Source organism: Gigantopelta aegis, chromosome 9, assembly GCF_016097555.1.
Source record: "Gigantopelta aegis isolate Gae_Host chromosome 9, Gae_host_genome, whole genome shotgun sequence".
Taxonomy (NCBI): domain Eukaryota; kingdom Metazoa; phylum Mollusca; class Gastropoda; order Neomphalida; family Peltospiridae; genus Gigantopelta; species Gigantopelta aegis.
Genome location: NC_054707.1, coordinates 65033483 through 65058235, shown reverse-complemented (window position 1 = coordinate 65058235; position 24753 = coordinate 65033483). Strand labels below are relative to the sequence as shown.

At 39.2% G+C, this 24753-nt stretch overlaps 1 protein-coding gene across 2 annotated transcripts in view; it reads left to right on the top strand.

Annotated features, from left to right (window-relative positions):
* Positions 1 to 19397, top strand: part of LOC121380625 (putative ammonium transporter 1) — a 212124-nt gene extending 192727 nt beyond the window's left edge. The window contains exons 4-12 of one of the 2 annotated variants that reach the window (XM_041509527.1): positions 3168 to 3365; positions 5133 to 5251; positions 8491 to 8628; positions 9939 to 10163; positions 11129 to 11267; positions 14646 to 14740; positions 15826 to 15952; positions 18473 to 18589; positions 19227 to 19397. In XM_041509527.1, the coding sequence (XP_041365461.1) occupies positions 3168 to 3365; positions 5133 to 5251; positions 8491 to 8628; positions 9939 to 10163; positions 11129 to 11267; positions 14646 to 14740; positions 15826 to 15952; positions 18473 to 18589; positions 19227 to 19297 (1229 nt within the window). In that variant the 3' untranslated portion in view covers positions 19298 to 19397. The remainder of the gene's footprint in view (positions 1 to 3167; positions 3366 to 5132; positions 5252 to 8490; positions 8629 to 9938; positions 10164 to 11128; positions 11268 to 14645; positions 14741 to 15825; positions 15953 to 18472; positions 18590 to 19226) is intronic. The other variant, XM_041509528.1, reaches the window with a different exon arrangement.
* The last annotated feature ends 5356 nt before the right edge of the window (positions 19398 to 24753 follow it).

The following is a 24753-nucleotide window of genomic DNA, read 5'->3' as shown; positions in this document are numbered from 1 at the left end:
TAGGGGACAGTCTGAGGTTTGCCCAAATTAAACGAAAATGCCCTAATCTAGATAACAGCATTTATTCATATTAGCAATACTGCCAAACATCTATATAGGGTTACAAACGAATCACTACACATTTTTGAATGCATTACAACTAATATTGTGGGTGGAATGATGGAAATGCATGGTGAAAAGGTTTCAGTCCAGCTCATTTTACTCGGGTATCTCTATCGGTTTTGCCCACATTTGATGATTTACTCGAGTATTTATACTTATTTTCGAGCCTATATCCAAGCAGCTATATGGACTGTCTTCCTAGAACAGTGGGTTAGTGGTTACTGAGAGAGTAGTTGGTTTAGTGGCTTTGGATGCGAACCCAGTACCTACCAGCCTTATTTCTACGATACTTTTCTTAAATTTTATATTTTCGTTCTTATATTCTATTATGGTTCAAGCACGGTGTCCTCGGTACATATCTCAGCTATCTGGACTGTCTATCCTGGAAAGAGGGTTAGTGGTTAGTGAGATAGTTGGTGTAGTGGTCTTACACCCATTGAGTCGTTCAAACTCGAACCCAGTACCTACCAGCCTTATGTCCGATTAGCCACTATACCATCGAGACCGCTGCACAAGAAATTTCATACTTATATCCAGTTAAGGTTCAAGCATGCTGTCATGGGCACAACCTCAGTTATCTGGGCTGGCTGCGTTAGTTGTTAGTGGTTAGTGAGAGAGAAGAGGGTGCAGTGATCTTACACCTACCCATTGAGTCGTTAACACTCGTTCTGGATGGGAGTCGGTAACGGGCTGCGAACCTTGTACCTACCAGCTTGATGTACGATAGCTTAACCACAATACCACCGAGGCTGGTGCACAAGAAACGATGAAAGTGTGGATGTTATACTGATGTCACCCGAGTAACACACACGGCCTATATTAACAAGGCTTTCAGGCACCTGTAGGCTATTATGATCACACTTAGATTACATGTATACTTAATTACCTTTACTCCATTTAACCTGATATCGATATTCGTATTATCACGAGTAGAGTTGAAAATGGGCAGAATTTTGAAAATAGCAATTAGTGAAAAAGTGATTTTATTCCCTTTTGACCCTCAGATTACAATTTGGAAACTAACTGTATGAGGAAGCCTATATAGATTCATATTTGTAAACAGAAAATCTTAATCATCACATGTAATATATATTTTTATAATTTTGTATGTCATACTATTTGTATATAACTTTTATGTGATACTGTAAGACAATGATTCAAGGCTCCCCAACCTTGACATTGCCTATGATCTGGGGGTAATAAAAAAAAAAAAAAAAAGAGTAAAAAACTTAACTGAATTTTAAAACCAATTAAATAAAATGTTACAAGCCAAAAATAAAAATAATTGACTGCTCGGCCGAATATTTATATAATTTGGAGTATTTTAGAAGGACAGTCCAAAAATAAATAAGAGAAAGAAGAGAGGATCGGACTATTTAATAATATCAATAAAGAAAGTAATTTCGACATAAAATTTTGAACGAAGGTCTAAAAGTTTAAAGTCCGATCTATGTCCACGAGAGTGGCCTCGTTAAGGCCGTTTGGGTGCACAGCTTATAGGGATGAGATGGGTTGCATCCCGTCAAAAAAAACCCCTAGATTAACAGTCATTAGACGTTGAAGGTGTAGTGCTGTGCTGAAATACAGATCTTAAGAAGCCGGATCCGTCTGAACGAGAGAGAGAGAGAGAGTATCAGACGGGTATAGTCCAGTCGTCATGGGTTGGTAAAGTGGTGCGGACGGGCCCGACTCCGGAGGATACGAGATGGTATCACTATAAAGCAAAGTAAAGTCTAGAAAAGAGTAGTAGGGGCCGACCCCGCTTCCTATTTCTTCTTGGAGTGGGGCGGTCAATCTTCTAGTGCTGCTAGGACAGGCTCGGACATGTAGAGACTAAACGCGAACAACCGTGGTGTTCTGCAGAGTGGCCGTCATACGAGTCACGAAAAAACAAGTCGACGTAGTTAGCCGGAGAAATGACGTGGAGGCAAGGAGTCTCGCTAAAAAGAATCCAACCTGGTGGTGCAGGCTGTCGAAACGTGAAGCGTTCCAGCGTTCAATCAGTTCCAATGGCCGCATACATCCCAGTAGAAAACTTCATTTCGCCGACAAAAACAATGAAATGAAGGATCACCAAGTCGAGCACACGAAAGCACGTAGCAGTAGCGGCGCGTATGTAGCCAGTAATCGGTTTCTATGTATATACATTGGCAGTGGCAGACTATGACATAAGCGAGGCGTGACGTGGTTAGGATGCACGTTCTGATCACTTTTCGAGCGATTTTTATGCTCTACGCCACACTACGTTAGCTCTGAACATGCGTCGAAGGAGAAGGGAATTTCGGATAATGATCCCATAGATATAGTATGGCACAAACGGTTAAAACATTACCCAAAAATTTGCAATGTGAAGTAAAAATGGCAGTTTGTAACATCATTACTGAAGCAGAGATGCAGGCAGCACAGCCACCACTACTCCAACAGTATCAGCACCCCCAACATCCACCCACCTTTTCCTTGCCCAAACACATGCCACAGGTTACGCAACAGAACATACAAATGTACCAGACCCATCATCTGCCCGACCCACATCCTCAACATATGCCCAAGCAGTCGTCAGACAACATAGAAATGCTATAAGATGGCTATAAGATTAATAAAAATGTAACTGAACGGTTTTTTTGTTTTTTGTTTTTTGGTTGTATGTGTGCTGATACCTTAAAAAAAATGGCCAATCTTTCTCTTGCTCCTAATGACGATCGAAATGATGTTGTCTGCACAGTATCATCACCAGCAGTTGATCAGATGTTGCAGGGCTCATCCTGAAATAGTCATGGAACCGCTTCTCGTCTAGTTCGAGCTCTTGTTCAAGATGGTGGAACTCCCCTAACTCATTTCTCTTACCAACAATGGGGCGTATCCACCAACGACGACGACTATTTTCGTCCATTATCAACGCAAGTAACAACATTTCTTCCCCATCGTCTGCATCATCAGAACTTTTGAAAGGTGGAAAGGTGGCCATTACTATGCACGGATACCACTACCTTTTTCCGTAGCCAGATGGGCGCTTCTCTTACGCTATAACCTGGATATAATCTGTCACCAACCAGCTTAAATTGCAGCTGAGCTACGACTTGCTACGTTCAAGTTACGCGCCGCTGACGTGGCAGTCTGTCACCGGCATTACCGCGTCGAGCGCCAGACTGGGAATGTGTACCATCTGGAATTCGTATCTGGAATAATCTCGGAACTGACACTACAAATCGTTGAATCGTTGTCTGCTTTTAAAAAAGAAATCCGTCCGATATTAAATTTACCAGGTAAGCAATTTCTTGAATTTGGAACGCGTTCAAATCAAATAGTATTCTGTAGACTAGAATGTAGCGATCTAATTGATCATAGGTTCAAAGTTGTGGTTATCCGTTTGAAAATACATTTCATTTTCTGTTTACATGTCCTTTGTATAATAATATTCGCCATACAAAGTTTTATTACAACAGTGGTTTTGACCTCAAAAGAGTGTTATTTGGTAGAAATGACTATCCTCCGGAAATAAATTTAAGAATAGTGGAATCAATTAATGAATTTATAACTGCTTCAAACCGTTTTGATTTCAATTAATGTAATACGTAATACTTTATACGTATCGTTAACTGCGTTCTGGTCTATAGTAGCTGGATGTCCACACAACTACTTGCTTGTACTAGTATATTGACTTAAATGCATGGAGTTTCCAGCGGTACTGTGTAGACGTCAAACATATGGAAGACCAAGTGCAACATTTGTTATAATTGTGTGTAGGTAACAATACCCAAACATATCAATGTTTCCAAACATGATGTTTGTTATATAAGTATTGGGTAATAGTAATGGAGAATTATTGACCATGTCTTATCTAAAATGTATGATTTAGAGTTTATATTTTGTTTTCCACTCTTAAAGGCATATGATGGTTGTCACGTGACTGTAGACAAACCCAGCTTTTCATCCATCTCAGTAGTAATCTAGGTTACATTTATTTATAATCCTTGGTAGACCTGGGGTTGCGAACAGACGGCGGGACGTAACCCAGTGGTAAATTGCTCGCTTGATGCACGGTCCGTCTAGGATCGATCCCCGTCGGTGGACCCATTGGGCTATTTCTCGTTCCAGCCAGTGCACCACGACTGGTATATCAAAGGCCGTGGCATGTTTTATTCTGTCTGGGATGGCGCATATAAAAGATCCATTGCTGCTAATCGAAAAGAGTAGCCCATGAAGTGCGGGTTTCATATCTCAATATGTGTGGTTCATAACCATATGTCTGACGTCATATAACCGTAAATATATGTACAATGTATATGTGGCCGATTTGTTAAGTTCACGGCCATAAGGTTAATAGAAATATTTATTATCCACATAGTTCAATATATTCAGGGAACTATAATCAGTATGACCCACGTGTGTCATAATGATTTCACGAGCACCATGAATGACGTAATTTTGTGAAGCAACGTCATAACTTAATGTGGCTTCCTCAGTGTAAACGCTTATCGTTTCGTCGTCTCTTTTTAGTTACGTTTCAAACGTTTTGGCATGGTCCTAGCTTGTTATTCATAAAAATAATATTTTGAATAATGTGGATAATAAAGAAATTATTACACTCGCGTGTGAATCGTACTGATTTTACGAAACTCGTGTCAGGATTCATATATACAATAATCCTGACACTCGTTTCGTAAAATCAGTACAACACACAAGCTCGCATAATAATCTCTATATATATTATTATTATTATTATTATTATTTTTTTTTTTTTTTGGGGGGGGGTGTGTTGTGTGTGTGTGTGTGTGTGTGTGTGTGTGTGTGTGTGTGTTTTCTTACGTTTGAAATTATTTAGAGTCCAAATCCAGTTTGGGCTACTTACAAACGACAGAATATATACAAACACTGATATTCTCAACAACAAACTATATTTAGTTTGTAATTTTAGTTAAAATATTTTATTAGTTGCACTATTAGTTACACTTACATAATACAACGGCAACAAAACCCCTTTAATAAACTGATGGTTAATTAACAACCTTTTTCTGTTTGTTTTGTTCCAGGCTTCATGTACCCTATCGTCACCCACTGGGCGTGGCACGAGGATGGGTGGCTGACTGTGGGCAAGGAATACGAACAGACGGACGGGAACGTCACCACCTATTTCACAGCACACTACTCGGTGAGAACTTCGGGTCTGTGTTCAGACAGCCGTTTTGCGCCAAATATTTGCAAAATATTTTGGATGGTTTTCAAAGTGCCTATTCGGTTTAATGTGTAGCGTATAAACCAGTCTAGCAAGCGTTAGCGATAAACGGTTAGCTGAACGAACCTCATAAGTTATTATATAGAATCTAGATAGTTTCAAAGAGGGGGTTAAAGAGGAGGAAATAAAATAAAAAAATTGTTTAACGACACCACTAGAGCACATTAATTTATTGATCAGCGGCTGTTGGATGTCATACATTTTGTAATTTTGACATATAGTCTTAGAAAGAGGACACATGTAATATTTAGTGATGTCGTTAAACAAAACAAACTTAACTTTTATTTGATTTCATTTCATTTCAACTTGTTTTGTTCTTATATCCAATTACGATTCAAGCACGCTCTCCTGGCACACATATCAGCTATCTGGGCTGTCTGTCCGGGACAGTGGGTTAGTTGTTAATTGTTAGTGGTTAGTGAAAGAGGGTGTCGTAGTCTTACACCTACCCATTGAGTGGTTAAAATTCGCTCTGGGTGGGAGCCGGTACCGGGTGGGAACCTATACCTACTAGCCTTATGTCCGATGGCTTAAAGGCATATTGTCACAGATCACTGACCTATTTAATGGTCTAACAAAGTATTACCTGAACACAAATAATTTGATTTGTCCCTAAATGTACTTTATTCAACCATCTTCATAACCACCATACTCCATGTGATAGCTAGATTTGGTTTCCAACAATTGATGTAATTTTTATTTATTATCCATTTTTAGAGAAATAAGGTCCTTAAATCTGTGACAGTATGCCTTTAACCACGACGCCACATAACTTTTAACTTGTTCTCGTTTGCGTTTATAGTATTGGGCTTACCTTTGTGGACGTATTATTGGTCAGTGGTCATTTGTGTCAAGGTTATAAAACTAACTTTTTGTTGTTTATGTTTTAGAATACTAGGATTTTAGGATTTCAGAAACATTCTCATATTCAGCTCAACCTCATATCGTTCTTTATCTAGAACACCTCAGGCAATATTTTCGCATCAGTGGACGTCAATGCAATTTTTAATATATACTCTTAAAAAAAGTAGGGGGACCTGAAATATTAAACCATACGTTTTGACCGCAGACATCCTAGTAAAGAACGTTCAGGTCTTTTTTATCAACACACCGATAAACACATTCCATAGTTTGCACATGCATCACGCAGTTGCCCCGTACACGCGCGTGAGGTGTCATTCTCGATTTTGACAATTTCCAGGAAGGTCCATTAATCACTGTGGAACATCGGTTTCATTCTGTTGATCATACAGTTGATATTGTTTTGTTTTTAGTCATTTTTGTTGTTTGAATTTGCGATGTACTGATAAAAAACGTCAACTTTCAAATTTCACTTTTGACCCCAAGCGTCCTTCAAGATCTTTGGTGGTCATAAAACCTACTGTAATACTAAACTACCGGTTGTAATGTTTGCCCAATTAATTCACTATTATCATATAACCATTCCCCACAGCTAATATACCTTACAATTTTGGCAATTGTAAATTCTTATTAGAGTTTACATTTTTGAAGAGTATATATAATATAAAAGATAACTACACCATGATGTTTTATTAAAGAGCATTCTCCCTTTTAAAAAATGACCTGACGATGTATTTTTAATAGAGTTGTTACCTGTATTTGTGAAATGATAAAACACCGCTCGGTGCAAGGTGTGCTGGGATGTATGCAGGTTGGTGGTGGTCTAGACTGGCGACCCATGTTTATAGCTGGGGTCGAAAGATATATTTTAAAAAAAATGCTTCAGCCTGGGTTTCCTCACTCCCCCCCCCCCCCCCCCCCCCACACACACACCGAACCATGCAGGTCAGGTCATAGGGCTTAACGTGCACATTCAGATCAAGCTGTTGTAGAACACGCCTGTCATGGGCGCAGGTGTCGACTTATGCCGGCTCCTCCGTGTGTGTGTGTGTGTGTGTGTGTGTGTACGTGCGCGTGCGTGCGTGCGTGTTACCTTTAAAGTAGGTGACTCTGTTGATGGATATATATTTCTATTGTTTATGATATTTAGTTTTGTTTCTACGATATATCGGGTGGCTAGATAAAACGATATCACTACTGAATATGGAATTGGCTAAACAGTATGGAGACTGTAAATTTAATATTTGACACCCATTACTATATATGGATATATGCCACATTCAGTGAAAATTGTAGGCCCATAGGTTAAATAGCAACAGATTCAAAATTGTAAGTTAATAAATGCGGCGCCAAAAGTGAAGTTTCTTGGGGGGACACATAGCTTTTGCGTCGCATTTTGTTTTACCTACAATCTGTTGCTATTTTAATAATATTTTATCTAGATAGGCCTACAATTTGTACATTGACCACCTGTTCAAGCAAACAAAAGAAGATAAAATTTTACTGTGTGTCATATTTGTGTACTTACAATTTTGAATCTGTTTCTATTTTGCCAATATTACAACTATTATATAGGCCTTCAATTTTCACTAAATGTGGCAAATATCCATATATAGTACTTACTGTATGTGGAATATCAAAGTTACAGTCCCCATACTTGTTAAATAATTCTATACTCAGCAAGGTTATCGGTTGGGTTTGGGTCGTGCTGCGGTGTCGTTAAACATATATTCTATTCTGTTGGGTTTGGGGGTTTTCTGTGCATTGTTTTTCTTCTTCTTCTTCTTCTTCTTTCTTTTGAGGGGGTGTATAGCTTTTCTTTAATGTGCTGTAACTTATGATGCTAAATAACTTTGTTTATGATGATATAGCTATTGACTGTGCCTATCGTGGACTGTGTAAAGTTAGTCAGTCCCTAATGTGGTAACAGAGATATGATAGCAAAACTATAAGAATAACAGTCATCAATAAAATGTCATTTTAAAAACGTACACACCCACCCTCACCAAGCCATCCCTGGTTACGGTTTGTACGCTTCTGAAAATATTGTGTAATACCGCAGGCGCGGATTCAGGGGTTTGTGAAAGAGACAGGGCGCCAGATAAGGTAAGAGGTGTCTTAACAGGCTTCTCTTTATAATTTATTTTATTATATTTGTTTTTTATTTTGTTGTTGTTGTTGTTGTTGTTGTTGTTGACGGCGAAAAGAATGAGAAGGAGCGCGCCCCTCTGTGTGTCTTCTAAATCCAACTCCCCTGGATTCATACCTGTACCGTATTAATTTTATTTTCACAGGATTTCGCAGGAAGTGGCGTTGTGCACATTTTGGGCGGTGTAGCAGCATTTGTTGGCGCCCTGCTTCTTGGACCGAGGCAGGGCCGATTTCACAAACCGTCGTCTACAATAATCGACATACGAGGACACTCAGTGCCGGTAGGTTTTGTCTTTTACAAACCATTTGACATGATGTACGTACTCGTTTTGTCACAATAACACTACATGTTTACGATTTAGCATGATATTCGTAATCGTGTTGTCACAATAACACTACATGTTTACGATTTAACATGTTTGTGATTTAACATGTTTGTAATCGTTTTGTCACAATAACACTACATGTTTACGATTTAACATGGTATTAGTAATCGTTTTGTCACAATAACACTACATGTTTACGATTTAACATGGTATTAGTAATCGTTTTGTCACAATAACACTACATGTTTACGATTTAACAAGTTTGTAATTGTTTGTCACAATAACACTACATGTGTACGATTGGACATGCTATTCGTAATCGTTTTGTCACTCACACACACACACACACACACACACACACACACACACACACACACACACACACACACACACATGTATTGTCATTGCGAATCTGGGATTATTTCAAACGCCCCTAACAATTTTACTGGTTGCCAACCTGGGCTGTAGCTAGCCTTAATGTCGCATACCTTAGTTTCAACCGGTGAAAATGAACACCAAGTTTGTTTAATCTACAAACCTGTAACACATGTGGATAAAGTTACAATAGACCATATGACGTTAAAACGGTGAAATACACATAAAAAATAGGCTAGAGCTCGTCCCCATAACCATTACTTCTCAAAAGTACGTGCGTTTTTAAAAATACGAAAATAAAAGCATATCACTGAATTACAAACATTAGTATGACCGGAAACACTTTGGAAGTACGGAAATGTATAATCTAAACAATGAAATCTAAGTAATGTCATTTTAATTATCACAAATGGATTTAATATTGAAAAAATACGTTGTGGTGTTTAAATTCGTATTCATATTTATATTCGCAAACTCAGGACAGTCCCTTTAATAATGTTCTTTGTCTTGGTTCCAGCTTACCGCATCCAAATTAAGATATTCGTATTTATATTCGCAAACTCAGTACAGTCCCTTTAATACTGTTCAGTGTCTTTGATTCCCACTTACCGCATCCAAATAAACATATTCTTATTCGTATTCGTATTCGTATTCGCAAACCCATTACTGTCTCTTTAATAACTGTTCGGTGTCTTTGATTCCCGCTTGCCGCATCCAAATAAACATAATCGTATTCGTATTCGTATTCGCAAACCCATTACTGTCTCTTTAATACTGTTCGGTGTCTTTGATTCCCGCTTGCCGCATCCAAATAAACATATTCTTATTCGTATTCGTATTCGCAAACCCATTACTGTCTCTTTAATACTGTTTGGTGTTTCTGGTTCCAGCTTGCCGCGCTGGGTGGCTTCATCCTGCTGTTCGGGTTCCTGGCGTTCAATGGCGGGTCCCAGCTGAATATATCTGAGAGCGGCAGTGGCCAGGTGGTGGCGCTGGCGGTGGTGAACACCTTCTTGTCCGGCTCCTGCTCCGCATTCGTGACGCTCTTCTCCGCCAGAATCACGGGCCGCCACTGGAGTCTTCTCTTTACCATCAACGGAGCGCTCGCGGGGATGGTGAGTACTGCGCTGCTTGTGGCTATAGACACACTGAAGCTGGGTCTGGTTTTGGGTCTATCTTTGCCACACTTGCCACACATGCCAAACCCAGCTTCAGTGTGTTTTGGGCTTTATTTTGTACTGGGGAGACTGTAGGGAAAATTCTTCGTATTCAGCCACCAAACGTGGCATAGATGTTCACCAGTTATTTCTAGAAGTTTCTTACACGTACTTTCCAACAGACAGGGCAGCAGATAATATTATTACGAAATATTCTAGCCAGACCAACTGTTGTTCCCATATGTGCTTGCATTGTACAATCTCGAGTTTGCTCGAATGGTGTTTGGGATAGATTAATATGTAGTACTTATTACATATGTAAACATTGTGAAATATGGCACATGCAGCTGTGTTAATATGCCTTTAAAATACGAATCCCTGGAGAATGATTGCGTTTATAGGTTGCCGCATGCACTGTGATAAAATATCTTTAAAATACGAATCCCTGAAGAATGATTGTGTTTATAGTTTGCCGCATGCAACTGTGATCTTATACCTTTAAAATACGAATACCTGAAGAATGATTGTGTTTATAGTGTGCCGCAAGCAATTGTGATAATGAACTTATAAACTACCAATTCTTGAAGAATGATTGTATTTATAGGTTGCCGCATGCAGATGTGATAATATACCTTTAAAATACAAATCCGTGAAGAATGATTGTGTTTAGAGTTTGACGCATGCAGCTGTGATAATAAACCTTTTAAAATACGAATCCCTGAAGAATGATTGTGTTTATAGTTTGACGCATGCAGTTGTGACAATAAACCTTTAAAATACGAATCCATGAAGAATGATTGTGTTTATAGTTTGCCGCGTACAGCTGTGATAATAGATGAGTGCGTCGTTAAATAAAAATGTCCTCCCTTCTGTGATAATATACCTTTAAAATAGGAATCTCTAAAGAATGATTATGTTTATAGGTTGCCGCGTGCGCCGGGTGTAACGTCATCTACCCGTGGGGTGCCTGTATAGTGGGTGTGTTCGCCTCGATCTCCTACCAGTTCTGGGCCTGGCTCATGGTCAAGATGTGGATTGATGACCCACTGGATGCTGTTGCTGGTAAGCCTTATTGAAACATAATATTGTATTGCATATGGGACAGATGTATGTATGGATAGATGGGTGGGTGGGTATTGGGTGGGTGGATTGATGGTTGGATGGATGGATGGGTGGGTGCGTTGGTTTTGGCTGTGTTTGTTGGTGGGTGGGTTGGTGGGTGGATGGATGGATGGGTGGGTGTATGAGGATGGGTGGGTAGGTGGATGGATGGATGGAACTTGGGAGGGTGGACGATAAGATGGATGGATAGATGGATGAGTGAATGGGTAGATGTGTGGATGAGTCGAATGGTGGAAGGATGGATTGATGGGAAGGTAGGATGGGTGGGTGAATGTGTACATCGTAGAATAGGTGGATGGATGTATGGATGGGTGGGTGGATGTGTTAATGGTTGGATGGATGGATGGATGGATGGATGGTTGAGTTGGTTTTGGCTGTGTGTGTGTATGTGGGTTGGTGGGTGGGTGTATGTGGATGGGTGGGTAGGTGGATGGATGGATGAATGGGATGGTGGATGGGTGGGTGGGTGGGTGGATGGACGGTAGGATGGAGTGGTGGATGGGTCGATGGATAGATGAATGGATGGTAGGATGGGAGGGTGGATGTGCGCATGGTAGAATGGATGGATGGATGGATGGATGGATGGATGGATGGATGGATGGATGGATGGATGGATGGATGGACGGACGGATGGATGAGTGGGAGGGTGGATGGGTGGATGGATGGTAGGATAGATGTTTGGGTGGATGGATGTTTGGATGGATGGATGGGTGGGTGGATGAATGGATGGTAGGATGGGTGGATGGATGGTTGGTTGGTTGGTTGGTTGGATGGATGGTAGGATGGATGGATGGATGGATGGATGGATGGATGGATGGATGGATGGATGGATGGGTGGGTGGGTGGGTGCGTGGGTGGGTGGATGTTTGGATGGATGGGTGGGAGGTTGGATGGATGGATGGATGGTAGGATGGATGTTTGGGTTGATGGATGTTTGGATGGATGGATGGATGGATGGATCTATGGGTGGATGGGTGGGTGGATGAATTTATGGTAAGATGGATGGATGGTTGGTTGGATGGATGTATGGGTGGATGTATAGATAGATGGGTGGGTGGTCGTGCATGGGTGGGTGTTTCTTGGACGAACGGACCGACGGATATATAGATACATAGATATAGATACATAGACAGACAGACAGACAGACATGTATAGACAAAACGATTGGGCACATATTAACCAACTTACGAGGCCCTTTTCTATTTATAATATATTAAAGAATACGACGACTGCAAATATTTGAAAGAATATAGATATTCAAAAACAAAGTAAATATATAAAAAAAAGAAAGCAAAGACAAATAAATAATATGAATGAAAATTAAAAAGATGAAAGAGAAGAAAAGAAATGAAGATTTAAGACGAGTTCCGCACAACTAATTATAATTTAATCGAAGAGAGTTTTATTTGCCAAATAGTTATGTTTGTTTAATATCTTACTGAACATAAAGTACACAAAGTTAGGCACAAAAACATATTGCCGCTGGGTCTGTGTTTAGTGAGTATTGTACCAGTCAAAAAAGAAACGCAGTAAATCGAATGTGATAAAACACACCGCGTCTGTGATGACGCGAAGCTGCTTAATGTTCGAAACTTAATTTAATTTATTATTTGTTATTATTTTTAGGAAAAGTCTATATTAATCAATATGGAATTCTCATAATTTGTTGGTATTTATAGAAGAAACTATATATTGATAACACGTAATAGCTACAGACCCAGACGTAAAAATATACCAGACATTGTGTCTGTGCCCTGTTGTCCAGACCCATACCCAGATCATGCTGAGGTGTGTTTTGGGCCTTAGCTGTATACTTTGTTCACAATTAGGTGTGTTTTGGGCCTTAGCTGTATACTTTGTTCACAATTAAGTGTGGTTTCGGCTTTAGCTGTGTACTTTGTTCACAATTAGATGTGATTTCGGCATTAACTGTGTACTTTGTTCAGAATGAGGTGGTCAAAAGGCTGCTATCAGGCCAACTATTCAATCTCCTTTTTTCGAGGTGGTTGTTAAATAGACTTTCTCGAGTTTGCTCCTATTGTAAGATGTTCTACAACCATTTCTTACACACTCGTTAGTGATAACACATATACATGTGATAAGAATTTGAAGTCGTGCTGCTGGCTTCTCCCAGGTGATGACCAGATCGCCACTACTATAACATCGATAACACATATGCGTGTGATGATAATTTGAAATCATGCTGCTGGCTTCTCCCAGGTGACACTTTCATGTCTCCGAGCTTTGCGCAATATGAAGATGGACCGTCCCTTAATTGGAATGGTGATACGAAAGTGTGTCTTGTTATCTATTGCCAATACAGATATTGTATTTTGTTGGGTGCCCAGCCATGTTAGCATCAGGGTAATGAAAAGGCAGATTCTGCTGCCAAGTTTGCTTTGGATTTGCCTCATGCCAGGGTTGGTGTACCATATACTGATTTTAAACATGTTATCAATGAATTTAGTGTAATGTCTTGGCAACATGATTGGGACGGTGCGATTGCGAACAAGCTTCATGCTATCAAGCCAGTCTTGGCAGAGTGGCAGTCCTCTTATAGGCAGTGCAGGAAGGATGAAATCGTCTTGTGTCGTGCTCGCATCGGTCATACATACTTGACCCATTCATTTATCTTGAAGAAAGATTGTGAGTACTGTCAGTGTCTTCTGACGGTACGCCACATTTTGGTGGAGTGTAATCAGCTCAAAGAAACTAGAAAAGATATATTTGGACAACGATTTTTGATGGAATCCTTTCGATTCTATCCGGAACATATACTACAATTTTTACGTGATACTGGCTTTTAGTTTAAATTTTAATTTTATCTATCTGTGATATTTGTATTTTTTGCCCAGTTCTTTACACTGTGTTTTTATTTAAATCTTGAATGTTTATATTGATGTTGCTCATCACTTTAGATTTGCATTTACCATAATTGGACACCCAATAGCCGATGTATTTTTCGTGCAGGGGTGTAACTTAAAAAACAAAACTATCGGTATGGTAATTTCTGTGTTTGTCGTACACAATTTGAGAATGTTGAATATTTAGTGAGGACGCTGTGTAACTTCCGTGTCATAATAATAATCACATAAAAAACAAGGTGACCGCATTAAAATAGTTCATATGCTGTTGTGTCTGTAATCCTCTTTGTGTTACTTTATTGTTCTGTTTGTTAGGATATAAAATAAAACATAAATAATAATGAATATCTAACTGGAACTCATAGATATTAATCTGTGTGGATACTTTGGACAAGTAGCTTCTATAGAAAAGGTTGCAACTATGCTCTAATTTGTTTTCTCTTTCTGTTTTCAGTACATTTTGGAGGTGGATTCTGGGGAGTTATATCCGTAGCATTTCTGCATAGGGACACAGGCATTATTTTTGCATGGGATAAACGGTCAGGTCTGGTAAGTATTCATCGCGAGTAAATACATGTACCATATGTGATATTCAAACAGGAAAGAGATATGTTAATGCAGATACGATTTCTATGAAAATATAAGAGATGCAAATGCATATGCCATACCTCTCTACTGTAGATGGTCACATCGATAAAGTGTATTTGGCTACATGCACCCTTGTTCACTTGTATGGTCGTTCTGAACCTCTTGGGTTTTTCTTTGGAAAATCAGCTATCACTAACAAGCTTTGCCACTTTTTCCGTCCATAACCAACATCTGGCCACTTCTTTGATCATTTGCCATTTTTGTATATCCCCACCCATATTATTTGAATAATATATTTTAGTCATTGTACACATTATGCAACTTCAGTGTGTTGGTTTAGACATTTTACTCTGTTCTTTTTATTATAGTACAAATGTATATAATATAGTATATTCTACTGTGTTTTTGTTAGCTGCAGTTTAAAAAGAAAAAATATCTATTTCACTGCATTGTTTTAATCTACAATGTATCTATTTTACAGTTTTGTTTCATCTTTTTCTTCGAAACATTTATTAGAGCAACGGCCCCAGTACTTGACCACTAAAGAAAAAAAAGGATTATAACATGTTAATTTTATTGGCATTTGCTAATAGTTGTTTTTCTTCGCAGATTACAGGCAGTGTTATTCAAGAAATGGACCCAAGTTACTCTATTTGTAGCTGCAGTCTAGAAAAAAAATATTCAACATGTTATTGGATTTGCCTTTCCACGACTGCCAACTTTCCCTTAGTCTCCATAAAACATTTCTGAATCCGCTCCTGTGATTGTAGTCAACAAAGTATATATTTTACTCTGTTGTATTTGGTATGTTATAGAATCTGGCCTGGCAGTTCGTGGGTGCTGTATCCATTGCCACTTGGACTGCGGTGTTGTCGCTGTGATGTTCGGTGTCAAACAAAGTATCTTTTTACTCTTGTTGTATTAGGTATGGTAAGAGAACCTGGCCTGGCAGAACGTGGGTGCTGTATCCATTGCCACTTGATCCGCTCCTATGATTGTAGTCAACAAAGTATATATTTTACTCTGTTGTATTTGGTATGTTATAGAATCTGGCCTGGCAGTTCGTGGGTGCTGTATCCATTGCCACTTGGACTGCGGTGATGTCGCTGACGATGTTCGGTGTGCTCAAGCTAATTGGAAGACTCCGAGTTCCACGAGAAATAGAAGAGAAAGGTAAATCATAAACTATTGTAATTTAATGTATTCACACCTCGCCGTTTAAGGGACGCTATCACTCTGGCTTGACATAACTCTCCTGAGAGTAGTTCAAGGAGAATAACTTTTAGCTACCCTTAGCAAATGTTTTTTTTTTTTAAAGTAATACAAAAGGGTTAAATATCAATGACCAAACTGGTAATATTTTAAATGGTTCACCAGAGTCACCATAATTCAAGTTAGGGAAGCAATAAATCACTTCTGCAGTTGCTTTGGTTTTTCCACAGTGATGCGTGAGAGAGAGAGTTGAGAGAGAGAGAGAGAGAGAGAGAGAGAGAGAGAGAGAGAGAGAGAGAGAGAGAGAGAGAGAGAGAGAGACGCCTTCCAGAACCCTTGCCAGAGCAGTCAGAAAATATTTGGAGTGAGGTTTGAAGAGATATTTCGAGAGGCAGCCTCAGAGAGAATGACAGGGGATATTGAGAGATTAGGGATGCTTGAATATGAGACCTCGCAGCGTAAACGTCGCAAAAGATTCAAACGTCCAGAGAAACAAGAGATGAGACTTAGGCAGTATATTGTGAAACAACCAGGTCAGATGGTCCCCGATAGCGTTGTGAGATCCGAGAGACCCCTCGCCAAGAAACAGAGAGAGAACCATGCATGAGCGAAAGCAGAGTTACAGGCTTCAGAAACAGTTGCAGAGATTGAGATGCTTTGTGCAGAGGGATGGAATATTCGGAAGAAATGCTATCCAATGAGACGACCACTCTGTGCAGGCAGAAGTCCAGAATGAGGGAGGTGGACACAAACACCAGAATGAACAGTGTGATGCACGTTTCGCTCTGGCCATCCCTTTCTCCCCCACTTGTGAAATGACAGATGTAAAATATTTTGGACTGGGTTTTGAATTATTTTAAGACATTCGTGCACCCTATAGCATGTTCATACATTGGCAGTAATTATTCATCATTTATCGCTATATATGACAAGTGGTCACAATCACTTTTGCCTTTTAGTATATTTAATTATTGTGTCGTCACTATAATTACAAGTGTGATTAAAATCACATTGTACTGTAATGTATCTAACTTTTGTCTCATCGTCATGGTTAAATCATCGGTCATAAGACCTAGGTGTAGTGGTTCGCAGCCGGACATAAGGCTGGTAGGTACAGCTCCGCAGACGGTACGAGTTTCCACCCAGAGAAGTTTTACGACTCAATGGGTAAGTGTATGACCAATACACCCTCTTCTCTCACTAACTATTGACCACTTAACCACTGTCCTGGATAGATAGCTGAGGTATGTGCCCAGGACAGCGTGTTTGAACCTTAAATGGATATAAACACGAACATAATTTAAAAGAACGACAGAAAAGTAAAATCGCATTGCAATGTGTTGTATGTTGTAGCTCTGTTTTTTGTAGGTCTAAACATTTCTGTTTTAAATCACTGTATTACTCACAAACGTACGTGTTTTGTAGGTCTACACATTTCTGTTTTAAATCACTGTATTACTCACAAACGTACGTGTTTTGTAGGTCTACACATTTCTGTTTTAAATCACTGTACTACTCACAAACGTACGTGTTTTTACAGGTCTAGATATTTATGTTTTAAATCACTGTATTACTCACAAACGTACGTGTTTTTGTAGGTCTAGACATTGCTATGTTTTAAATCACGGTATTACTCACAAACGTACGCGTTTTTGTAGGTCTACACATTTCTGTTTTAAATCACTGTATTACTCACAAACGTACGTGTTTTTGTAGGTCTAGACATTTCTGTTTTAAATCACTGTATTACTCACAAACGTACGTGTTTTTGTAGGTCTAGACATTGCTATGTTTTAAATCACTGTATTACTCACAAACGTACGTGTTTTTGTAGGTCTACACATTTCTGTTTTAAATCACTATTACTCACAAACGTACGTGTTTTTTTACCTAGTCCATCAATCAGTGAAGACATTTCTGTTTTAAATCACTGTACCACTCACAAAACGTACGTGTTTTTAGCGTCTAGATATTTATGTTTTAAAAGCACTATTATTCACAAACGTACGTGTTTTTGTAGGTCTAGACATGATGTTTTAAATCACTGTAATCAGCTCACAAACGTACGTGTTTTTGGTAGGTCTAGACATTCTATACCAAATCTGTATACTCACAAACGTACGTGTTTTTGTAGGTCTAAGTGCTGGCGTATTTCAGAGAAAGATATGTCACTATATTATTCACAAACGTACGTGTTTTTGTAGGTCTAGACATTTATGTTTTAAATCACTGTATTACTCACAAACGTACGTGTTTTTGTAGGTCTAGACATTTATGTTTTAAATCACTGTATTACTCACAAACGTACGTGTTTTTGTAGGTCTAGACATTTATGTTTTAAATCACTGTATTACTCACAAATCGTCACTCGCTGTCCTAAATACCAAATACTCACCTACTCACAAACGTACGTGTTTTTGTAGGTCTAGACATTTATGTTTTAAATCACTGTATTACTCATAAACGTACGTGTTTTTGTAGGTCTTGACATTCCAAAACACGGTGAACCATCTTACCCATGGGAGTCGTACGGACACGGGTGGACAGAGAAATCCTTCCAGTTGTCAAAGACAGGGGAGCTACACGAGCTGAAACACGGTAAGTCGGTTCTGGTGGTCAGAGGCTTGTAGTCGGAAAGCAATGCTAAATAATTACTCATGTAACACAAACCACTCTTAAGTTTACTTCTGACCTAGCAAAATCGTAAAATGTTCAGATTTATGATCGAATTTAGTTGTAGTCTGGCCCAATCTCAGTATGGATATAACATTATTTTTTGTTACTGGAAAGTAGCCTGGTGATAAAATCACTCGTATATTAAAGGCTGTGGTATGTGTTATCCTGTTTGTGGGATGGTGGGCTATCCCTTGCTATTGAGTGGGTTTGGTCTTCAGGAGTTATAAAGCTCATTTGGCTTTATATGATATAAACTTTACATATTTCCATATTAAATTGTCGTCGTGTACTGCAGGGGCTGATCTAGATGGGGACATAAGTGTCTTATCCACTACCTCACCACCTCGAGATAAGTCCTTTTTTTTCTTCTAGTGTATTTTCATATACTAAATAAAATTTTAGGTTTTGCATTAAATATCTTCCATTCAGTTGGTTGATTTCAGTGAGTCAAGGGGTCCCTCTTAAAAAAGTTCGTCTAATGTCCGATTTTGTTCAGCTATTAGGATAGACTGGTATTGTTGCATATTCCTCAACTTAATACAATATAAATGTTTTGCAGTGGGGTCGAACCCGTCATTCCAACAGGACGACGAAGAGTCAGTAACTAACGAGAACCACATCCTGTCGTAGAGGGGCCTGATGCTGGTCACGTGACGGTGTCAAAGTTCAAGTATATTGGCAAGATGATGCCAAAACCAACCAACGAGCAGAAATCTCCTGCACTGTCAACACAAATGTAAAATAAGACTCGGGGGGGGGGGGGCATCATGGAAACATCAAAAAAACTGTTTGACTGCCACACGTGGGATTGTTTGTGTAAGTGTAATACATACTGAATAACATGTATATTAATAAGTTAGTTTTATGTCTTATGTCGTAAGTTATGAACATTACAGTTATCAGTGTCTTATGTCATACGTTATGAATACTACATTTATCAATGTCTTATGGCATAAGTTATGAGCATTACAGTTATCAATGTCTTATGGCATAAGTTATGAACATTACATTTATCAATGTCTAATGGCATAAATTATGAACATTACAATAGTCAATGTCTTATGGCATAAGTTATGAACATTACAATTATCAATGTCTTATAGTATAAGTTATGAACATTACAGTTATCAATGTCTTATGGCATAAGTTATGAACATAACAATTATCAATGTTTTATGGCATAAGTTATGAATATTACAGTTGTCAATGTCTTATGACATAAGTTATGAACATTACAGTTATCAATGTCTTATTGCATACGTTATGAACATTTTAGGCCCCATTGTAACAGTTTATTTACCAAATTAATTTCATCATGAAATTTTATTTTAAGTATTCGTGTTTCTTTTGTTGGTTAGTATGTATTTTATTGTATTTTTATGCAGATATATTTGAACATTTCTTTGCATCATGTCATTTTCGTTTTGTTGTGCAGATATATTTGAACATTTTACGCAATTGTACAAACTCAATACCACGTTGCCATTTTGTTGTTTTTTGTTGTTGTTTTTATCAATATAATGTTTTTCAGCAATGTAATGTATTTGTGCTTTATAGCAAAATTGTTGCATTCGATATTCTGTACCATTTACTTCTTTGCTTGGAAAGTTAAGTTCTGTATATTTCAAGTATATATGGTTGTCGCTGCGTTTGAAATAACTGAGAAAAGTTGTTTTACTACAAATATTGTCTCTACCATCATGCAGGCTTCTGCATATCTGGAAATCACGGATGAAGTAGTAGCAGGCGCATCACCGGTCATGTGGCTGGGGTTGGAAGTGAGTGCAAACAAATCCTCTTTTCACAATTGTAATTGTGTTTTGCAGTTCTTCACTTTGAAAAACAAATTCAAAATTTATATTAGTCAAAGAATATACTGTTTATGAAAATTGACTCCTTTAAAACAGTCCTGGCGACGCCTGTGCGTAGCATTTGAACTACTACTACCTATAGCGCTAGCATGGCTTAGTTTGGTGTAGTGGGACGGCATATCTAACCTATTGTTTATTTTGTGATAAAAGCGACAAATGTGGTACATATTAATATATTTAGAAGAAATCTGGACATTGGGTCATTGCAAATTGGCATTTTGATGACCATTTTCCCAAAGCGGTTTCTGGTATAGAACATTTTGGCCACCCCCAAGCTGCTGTTTCCATGTTTTCAGCACCACAAATATTATTTACATACAAGTTAAAGTGAAAAATATGTTTTATTACAAAATAAGGCAATGATAAATGAAAGAAAATGCAACACAATGGTGAGATTGTCTCTACATGTTATAGTGATAGCTGGATTAAACCGTAGCAGTAGCGTGTACAGTTACATATCAACATAGTCCATGTAACAATGTTCAGTGAATGTACTGAAACCATTAAGTATGCTACTTACGTTATTTGAAAAGACCAGTGTAATTGCTGTATACTTTTTGAACCATTGTATGAACATATTTTCATCATGTGAAATGTTCATCACAGCAAGACGACTTATTGGCATGGTATGGCACTTTAATCTTTGGGTAAAGAGAGTCAGCTGGCACATTCTCCCTCAAAGAAGCGGAGGCATGTGCATTGAAGTGCAGCCTTCCTGCACCTGCAGCGCATTCTGCATCCACTTTTGTAACCACAAGAGATTAGCTCGTGGCAGGATTTTGTTGTTTGTGGCAACGTCGTCCAGTGGGGCTCATACATTCCTTCGGTCTTCGCCCACCCCCAGTCAGTTGGTGATGGCAACACAGGGTCTGGTAGCAGTGTATTCCTCCAGATGTGACCATCCTGGTAGACTACTCTCTTGACGTGCTCCACCAGAGCAGCTCGGGTAGGCGGGATTTGCTGCACCGAGTTTTTTCGTGGAAAGAGCTTCCTTCTTGCATGGTCCACCTTGGTGCAGGTGCTGGTTTTGTCAAAACGAAGTATGACAAACCTCTCAGTTATGTTCATTGCATCATCTGGAATCTCCATTGGTCCATTTGCCAGCATCAGTAGAGCATCTGTCAGTTCTGGTAGTGACTTCCATGTCCAGCAAAGCTAGATATAGTGTCAAAGCATGGAACATTGGAAGGGCACATGACATCTCTGGTCCGAGGCTCACAGCTATTTGGTGGGCTCCCAGGTAGCGAAAATGCTCTTCTCAGTTCCGAATGCTAGCCACTGTTCACATCAAGCTGGTACTTAATTTATGGCAAATACAGCCAAAACCACAACATCAGTGTCAACAAAGCGAATGAGCATCTAGTGGTGGTAATGCTGTGCAGCATGCGATAGTTGGCTGCATGGGGTCAGGGTGTGGAGATCCTGCAGTAGCTGTGTGCTGAGCAACCCTTCCCATCAAAACAAATACTTTTGTCTTGTTGCTGTCAACCAGCAGACAGTTCTGCCAGTTTCCTTGTATGGCAGCCTTCCCAACCACACGTCTCCTTACACCCTTTCCGCGCTTGGCTCTCGCTGTGCATTTCAGGGAGTCATCCTTGTAAGTATTCCTAACGACGTCCACACGTGACTCACTGCGCAGCTGAGAAGAGTTATATGGGATGAATACCTGCTGGACATATTCATCAAATGTCTTGGCACCTGCTGGCTTCATCATCTGAATGATGGCAGCTCCATCAAGAACTACACAGGTTGCATCAGTCTTTAGTCTGCCCTGGAGACAGGTCCTCCATACATGTCAGAAGGTCACTCTTTGTCCCAAGTCGTAATCTACCTCCATTGGAGAGCGCTGGTGGCCATGCTTGGTTCTTATGTTGACAGAAGTCTTCCAGATTTCCATCTCTCGTTTGACAGCTAATGTAGAGTCGTGAGAACAGTTCGACATCACTTTTCATTGATATCAGCTGCTGCTTCTCTTTACTTGCTGTCTTTGTTGTTGAGTCAATAAACAGTTTCAACCAATTACGGTGGATTGTGTCATTAATGTGCCTTGTTCTCTCCACAAGACATTCCTTTATGAATGCTTGGAACTAGTGTTGGCCAATCTTCTATACCTTCTTAACAGTCTACACTGACGATGGATCCACAATCTCTTTGCTGTCGAGGACAAGCATTCATTCGTTCTCCTCTCGAATGGGTTGCCCAGTTCTTCCATTACATTGACGAGTGAGCAGACATCTTTCCGAATTGTTTCCTGCACACTTGCTGTCTGGTCATGGTGGAGCACCTCATCTCGTCTACCTATGAGCTGGTGTGCATCTTCAAAGTCCTCAGTCAGCGCTGCAACCTCAGGGCCAGCTACCATCCACCGCCGGATGGCGCTAGGGTTGTCTGTAATACCTGCCGCCCCTCCATCACTATTGATGCAAGCAACATTCTGCTCATGTACTTGACCAATGGGGATTGCCAAGAAGACCCGGTTGGTCTCCTGAATGGTGAACTTGCCAGCATTCCATTATCTGGCAACAGCTGGATATCTTGTTAGTGATGTCACGGAGATGAACTGGGATCCAGCGGGCATAGTTGATATGGTCCAGAGCAAACCTCTCTTCCAAACGCTCATCTTCTGTATCTGTGTTACGGTTATTGTAGGCCTAATACTGCAGGATGTATAATGCAGCCACTATGACTTGGTGGGCACGTCTGGTGCAAGCAACATGTACTGATCGTAAGAAAGAGTCGGCGGTTCCTGCTGTTATGATCTCGGCTTGTACCAGTGCTTCAACCCAGCCAGGGTCCTCAGAGCTGCCATCTCTATATGCAGGCCGCCAAACATCACAACAAACTTGTCTTCGCCATACATCTCTGGCTAGTTCCACTGGATCTGCTTGGCAGTGGCGTACAAGGGTTGATCAAACGTTACTACTAGTGTCTGCCTAGCATTCAGGTGTTGAACAGCCTTTTTGACTACGTCCATCGAGTGTTTGACCATTGCCACTACTACTACTACTACTACTACTACTACTACTACTACTACTACTACTACTACTACTACTACTACTATACTAGTTCTATTACCAATGAGCCGTTAACACAATGTTTATTCTAGTATCCACCACCTGACAAAGTAATACTACGAGAACTATGTTTACTGAATCACGGCACTATATAATAAAATTATAATACAATGAAATGACCAATTATTTTGTAAATTTCCAAAGCATTGTGAGTATTTATTTGGTACACATGGTTACTAGGATCTAGATTATGTCAATTATTGCATGTGGGTCCAATGGGATACGAAGTTTCAACCAACCGCTGGTGGCCATTTTGAAAAATGTCTGCCACGGCCACCAGGGTTCGAGTTTGTGATGGCCCAATATCCAGTTTTGTTCCAAATGTATCTATTAACACATCTGCCAAATTTGATGCTTTTATCACAAAATGAACAATTCTTTTGATATGTTGAGCTATGCCGCCCCACTAGTGTTGATAACTGTTGTTTCGGGAATGGCGATATACACGTAGTACGTTTGTGTGGATATTGTTATCCGTCTATATCTTAATACTGTGTTCACCGATTCCATTTTATGAAAATACTATTATATTTCGTTTTGAAATATGCTCAAGAGTTTTCTAGCTATGACTTGCTTTATTTCGTGGGTGAATTTTCGCACAAGATAATATCACATAAGTGTTGTTTCCTTATAGAAAAATTAGATCAACCTTTTTTTTTCTTCTTTTTTTTCTCCCAGATTTTTTTATTTTTTATTTTTTTATTATTATCCCCAGATCATAGGGAAGGTTGGGGAGCCGTGAATCATTGTCTTACAGTATCACATAAAAGTTATATACAAATATTATGACATACAAAATTATAAAAAATATATATTATATGTGATGTTTAAGATTTTTTGTTTACAAATATGAATCTATATAGGCTTCCTCATACAATTAGTTTCTAACTTGTAATCTGAGGGTCAAAAGGGAATAAAAAAAAACAAAAAAAAACAACAAAAAAAAAACAGAGAAGAGAAGGAAAGGGTAAGGGAAGATAAGGAAAAGAATTCAAGCAGAGATTCGTTAAATACCCAGGTCAACTTTAAAACTGATTGTTATTGGGTATTTAATATAATAATAATGACATTTGGTATCTAACAGAGAAAAGACAGACAAAGTATGAAAGTAAAAGTATGATGTTTAAAAAGAGATATAGCA